This window comes from Microtus ochrogaster, chromosome 2, assembly GCF_000317375.1.
Source record: "Microtus ochrogaster isolate Prairie Vole_2 chromosome 2, MicOch1.0, whole genome shotgun sequence".
Lineage (NCBI taxonomy): Eukaryota > Metazoa > Chordata > Mammalia > Rodentia > Cricetidae > Microtus > Microtus ochrogaster.
The window spans coordinates 76,626,632-76,632,913 of NC_022010.1; the positions used below are offsets into that span (position 1 = coordinate 76,626,632).

Genomic DNA, 6,282 nt, shown 5'->3' on the forward strand with positions numbered 1-6,282 from the left:
AAAAAAAACAAATTTTTTAATTCTGTTGAAAGTTGTTCCCTGAAAATATGTGACAAAAACATTCTAAATAAAATGTTTCCATATTTTAGTCAGCACATATTTTAGATTACTAAAATGAGGCTTGCTAAATAATTCCAAGGAATGGGTCAAAATACTGTTCATACACAGATGCGTATTTACATAAATGAGGGGCTCATTATATATTGATAGATATTAATGGCTATCTTAAAAATTATTGTAATCAGAAATTTCTAAGTTACTTAATAAGAAGAATATTTTTTTCATATTTGTCTTTCTCAAAATCTTTCTAGAGAAAGAACATAATGCAACAGAATAATGCAGGGGTAAGCAAATCATTCTTGTCTGGTCAGGGGTTTTTAACATGTTATTTTAATTGCTTGGTGTCTCGCAGTAGGTAATGACCCATATATTTTGTTCAAATTTGGTTTGGGGGAATTGTATGCTAAGGCAATTTTACATTGAAAAATCCATCTGAAAAGCTTTTAACTTAAAAACTAGGACGTTAATGAAAAATGAAACAATTTTCTTTTCTTTATTTTCTCCTCCTTTTTGTGCTAAAACTGAATTTCCAATTTCTACCACAAGACTCAGATTGTAAAGAATTTGTTTACCTACAAATTAAGAAAAAAAATCTAGAGCAAATAACCAATTTTATTATAATTGTTGTTCACTAAAAGCACATGGAGTTTAATTGAAATGTGATCTCTTCAGTTCAGATTATGTGAGATCTTGAAGGCAGAGATGATCTCAATTCTCTTGGCTTTGATAGCATCCAGACTGATTTTCTGATAAAGCACATCTTACTGTTGCTTATTTAGCATTCATGTTTTGCTTTATTCCAACTTTTTTTTCTTAAATAGCATTCCTGGAATGCCCTACATTCTTTAGGTACATCATATACCTAAAGACATCATCAGCAAGCATTCTGTTATGAATCACTTCCAAATCTGTCTTTGAGAAAAACAAAAAATAATCAATTCCAAAATAACTTTGCTACAGACTTCATTTCTTAGTAGAAATAATCCTACAAAAGATAGCACCCATATGATATCATTGACCTTGTTTTGTGACTTTTAGGACGTACTCATGAATGTGAAATACTGATGTTTGGCAAAAACTGACTATCAAATAAAATCTTTGAGGAAAACTCTCCTCTGCAGTGTTCACTTGTCCTATTTCTAGAGACACATTTCTTCTCTAGAAGATAGGAGGGGTTGTTGGGTAGATTCTCGCCAACCCTTTCTTTCTGGTTGCCAAACACACTCTTCCAGACTCTGGAGTGTTTTATAGGTTATTTAAAGAAAGGTTCTTGTAATTAAATGAAAAGCCATAAGAAAACCATCCAAATGGAATGTGTCAATGTTTTCTTTCCCCAGATCTTTCTTAAAATTAAAACTCTTGTTGGTTTATTTGACTTTTGAATTTCTGCAGATTTCATTATGGAAATTATGTTTGCTGGAGAGAAAAGTTTTGGACTCATGAGCAGTATAGCTTGGCTGAGAATAGAGGATGAGTTTCTTGGGTAGAAGAAGAAAAAAAAAGAGGTGTTTTTCTTTCCAATCCTTGACTTAAAACCTAGTGCAATGTCTAAGATGGAGCTTTTATAGAATTATCAGCTATTTTCTAGTATTCTGAAGAGATAACAGATATTAACCCAGGACATTTGGGGGATTTTTCATGGTCGTAGTGTTGTTTCACAAAGAACCCTTCTTGTTTTATTATTTCGGGGTGGGATGGAAGGAGAGAGTGATGAATTGAATCACATAAGTTTGTTTCCTCTTATTTTTTCCCCCAATATGGTGCTAGTTTGGAGTCAATTCTTGAAGAATTCAAGTAATTTAAATTAAACCCTCTAAGATGCCCCTCCCCTTCTTTATAGTTAAAGACTATGGTTCAAAACTGCTGACATGACCTCGGAAGCTTCACGAGAAGCGTGACTTAGTTCAATCCTTTCCCGACAGTTTTCGTGCCATCAGCAGCAGTTCTGCGAGAGTGCCATGAGAACTCTTATTGCTTGATTTCGCATTATAAACAAGGAGAACTAAGTTCAGGGGAGGCAACAACATACATCCGACCAAACAAAAGGCTCCTCAAATGTCCTCAGTCTTTTTCCTAATATTTTCCAGTAGGGGGAACTAAAGACTCGCCTAGCAGAGGCTCGCTCTGCTCAGGGACCTGCATGAGTTTCTGTCAGAAGCTTTACAGTCACCTGAACAAGCTTCAAACAGCTACCAGCGAGGCTGTGATCACACGTGGGCTAGGCCACACCAGCCACGCCAGGGCACCTTAGAAAGTGGTTTCCGTCTGATTTAAAGTGGACTTCTCTAACTATCTCCAGCACCCAACAGAGTTTTTGTTTGGGATGTGCCGGTTTTATCGTGTTTGGGCTGAAATTCTGCTCGTGAGCCTCCGTTAGTCTAGTCGGGTTATCAGCGTTCTTAAATGAGAGCCCACTTTCCAAATTTCCTTCTCGAGGTGCTAGGGAGGGCGAAGACCCTAGAAAACCACTTCCTCCAAGTGCTTTGATCTAGGACCTACTCTGTTCTAAGAGTCTTCTGCAAGAACTCTTTTATCACAAAATCCCGAATTTACGCTCAGTGTTGGGAGGTCAGAAGGCAACCGAACAACATTAGCGGGATTCCAACCCTTCGCCTCTCTCCTCCTCCTGGGGATTCCCCTGCTAGCTGTAGATCTTGGCTAAAACAAGCCTTACGAGGCTAGAGACACCCCCCCCCACACACACACACACCGCTTATTTTTGAACTGTTCTCTTAAAACACATAGGATGTACACAAAACCTTTCTACTCCAATAGGTGCTTTATGTTTGATCCCCTCTCCTTTCTTGTCCTCCCTGTTGGCCAGCTTCTCCTTTCTACCAAATTAAAGTGTGTGTGTATGTGTATGTGTGTGTCGGTGTGTGATTTTAACGGGTAATGAGGCTGTGCCCGGGGTCCTGGAAGATCATCTTTTTCTAGAAAAGCTCTTGTGCAGCTCCAGCAGACGGAGCGATGAATAATTAGGAAGGGCTTCCATGAAATCACTCACCGAGAAAATTACCTGCCCATTAAACGGGCCGCATGAGGAGCAGGAGGCTGGAAGCCCACCTCACCCCTCCCGAGGAGGCAAGGAGGGGGACACCCGGGAGGCTCCTGGAACGGGAAAGAGTTGGTGGCTAATCGTAGTCCTCTCTAGCCCGCAGCGTTTCCACATTGGTTCATTTCCGTGTCCCCCCTAAGACTCATCGCTTGCCCGATTACCCCAGCTTCGAGGACCCAGGGGCAGGCTGTCGCCCCTTGCACTGGAGGGTGACCCGGTGGAGGTGGGGATCTGGGTGCACCCCTTACCTTCCACCCCCCATCAGGGGACCTACTCGGAGCAGCTCTTTCCTCCTCCTCTTTCCTATCCTGCCTCCTCGCTTTCCCTCCTCCAAGTCCTTCCAGCACTAGGCAGCTGCTGGAGGAAGCGGACGCAGCGCAGCCTCCTCTGCCAAAGCCGCGGCTGCACGGGAAGGGGCTGGAGGCAGGAGGGCTCCCGGAGGCTGGACCAAGCGCTAGCATCCTCAGGGCTCCCAAGTCCAGGACTCCCTAGTCTAGCGGCGCTCACCCACAGCAGCTGGACTCTAGCTCGCTCCGGGGCGGCCCCTGGGGGTGGCCGCGGCCTCAGCCCAGCCCCTCCCTCTTCCCTTGCTCCCTCTCTTCGCCTCCCTCCTTGCTCCCTCACCACGTAGGAGTTCCCATTCTCCACCCCAGCCATCCTGCTTTTTCCCCTTTCCTTCCTTTTAGAAACCAGAGACTCCGAGGGAGGCGACCAGGCTGCAGAGGAGAGGGCCGGCTCACAAAGTGCTGCTTTGACACATCTTTAGGATGGAAGTTAAGTGAAAGCAAAACGACCCAAACAAAACTCCGCGAAGTGGTGCCGCTACGGGGAAGGAAACCCGGGGGCTGAGAAAACCCGGTGGGCAGGCCAATGGTTGTTCGGCAGCGCGTTGGCAAGTTTGTGGAACACTTTCTAGGAATTAGGTCTTTTTTGTCCCCGTCATCTTCTTGACTTCTGAAGAAAGAACTTGTGTTTGGATTGCAATGGAGTCTAAGGAGACAGGGCTAGACGCACGTGAATAGTCCCGTTGGCTGGGCTGAATTTGTGGGAATTTCGGAAGCCAGCCTGTGGAAGCACAGCAGCTCTGGAGTCCCTGGGGTTCATTCGGATGGCTACCAACCTGTCCCATGTCAGAACTCTTCGCCAACAGCTTCTGATGTTGCCATTTTGCTCCTCTTGACCTTAATTAATCTCTAGGAAAGTCTAAACTTCGGACCTACCTCTTTTTTTGATACTTATTTTTGTACTTCTGCTCTCTGGGATTGGTTTCTTAAACAATCGGGATCCTTTTTCATATGTCAAAATGAGTCCGCTGATGTTTACACTTGTATTGCTCTTTGGATTTCTCTGCATTCAGACTGATGGTGAGTTAAAACTCCGTTTTTCTTTCTGAGGTTGTTGTGGCTTTTAAATAAAATGTCATTGTGGTTGGTAGTGTGATTTGGCCATGCCCAGGCTCTTCAGGGGCAGAGGTGCCAAGTCTTTTGTTTCTAACCTGCTGTTAGTGGAACATAATATAGTCACCTATTGTTGTTACTGTAACTAATTAATTGAGGAGTTTTACAATAAGTGATAGACTCCCAGCTTGGAAGAGTAACCGTTAAAGACAATGTCTTAAAAGAACTTGCCATGATTGTGGCCACTCTCTATTTGGTATTTGTTCTCGTATCTAAACTTTGGTTTAGGCATTCAGCTGCAGAACTATAGTAGCTGATAACTTCCAGGTGCATTCAGTGAGTAGGGATTTGATACCGGGCAGCTCAAGGTTTAAAGTATGTCACCTGTGTGTCAGTGAATGCTATCCAGGCATGAAATCAGAATGAAGGATTCAGATAAAGAGAGAAAACTGTCACAAGTGGGACTGGGCGAGGCTCCAGGAAGGAGGCAGTATCCTCTATGGGCTGGCTGCAAGCTGGGAGCCCTCAGCTAAGTCCCCAGTGGACAAACACAATGGGGACTTGGAACAGGTGCTGTAGGTGTCTCCCCCTTGGTTGAGCCACTCTGTCAAGCCGACAGATCTACCTCTGGCTCTCCTGCTTTTGTTCACAGTCAGTTTCCAGGGCTATGCTCACTGACTAGCTGGGTCTTGGGAGATTAGGACAAAATCCATCTGTACTGTTTGCATGAGAAAGATTAAGAATTGTGAACATATTATGGGTTTGTTCTTTGAAAGAAATAAATGGTGTTGGCGTCTGGGACATTCATTTTTATATCAATGGCAAATGTTCTTTATACAGTGTGTACTAAGCCGCTCACCCCAATCCCAGGAACTGAGCATGGAAATGATTTCCAGTTTTAATTAGTGTGCTTATAAAGACTCTAAAGTATATTAATTCAAATACTTAAGACATCCAGATACCATGTTGCTAGATAAACTTTCCTTCGAATTTATTACTTGGGACATTGTCTAGTATTGCCCATCTGCAGGAGCTAACTTTGTGTCTAGAAGCTACTTTACAGAACCTAAGTACAGACTGAAAGGGAAGGCTAGCCATAAACACAAGGCATTGCAGATGAGTTTACCTACTGTCAAGTGGCTGTTTTCAGTTGTGAAGTGGAATATATCAGTTCAACATCGCGCCCCCCCCACAGTAATAGGGATCTGGGAGGGGTGTTTGTGTGCACATTCCTCTCTTTCCCTGCCTAGTAGTAGAAGCTTAGAATTTGATCATTATGAGTGACACTGTGGTAATTTCTATAATCATGTGTATAATCATTATTCGTGCATTATCATTTCTAACAGGTTTGCTTTGACCATACATGGATATCATCCTAATAAAGAGGTTTATATATTCCAAATATGTTAGACTATTGTATTAAGACTTTCCTAGACCAATGTATTTATAAACCATGTATTCAACTGTAGAATTAGCACCATTTCAAAAGCAATCAAAGTCAGGAAGAATACACTTAAATTGCTTAGTGGAAGTGACAGAAGGATTCTGAAAAGCCTGGTGTTACAGAATGGAGTTAATGTACCAAGGTGCTTGGAGATGTATGCAGCAAACGCAATTAACCTGTGTGCTGGAACAGCAGCAAGGACACATTTTCTATCCTCGTTTTTTTCTCTTCCCAGTTCCCGCACTCTGCCCCCCTTTTATCTGTTTTATCCTTCTCTCTTTTCTTTCCATCTTTCTCCTGCATGCCCTCCCCCTCATCTTCTT

At 43.0% G+C, this 6,282-nt stretch overlaps 1 protein-coding gene across 12 annotated transcripts in view; it reads left to right on the forward strand.

The window, feature by feature from the left end:
* The window catches only part of Robo2 (roundabout guidance receptor 2), a 1,182,575-nt gene that overhangs the window by 666,117 nt on the left and 510,176 nt on the right, over positions 1 to 6,282 (forward strand). The window contains exon 1 of one of the 12 annotated variants that reach the window (XM_013353020.2): positions 3,569 to 4,482. The exons of the other annotated variants lie outside the window; for them this stretch is intronic. Coding sequence (XP_013208474.1) covers positions 4,422 to 4,482 — 61 coding nt within the window. The 5' untranslated portion in view covers positions 3,569 to 4,421. Of the gene's footprint in view, positions 1 to 3,568; positions 4,483 to 6,282 lie in introns of those variants that run through there. 12 annotated transcript variants of the gene reach the window in all.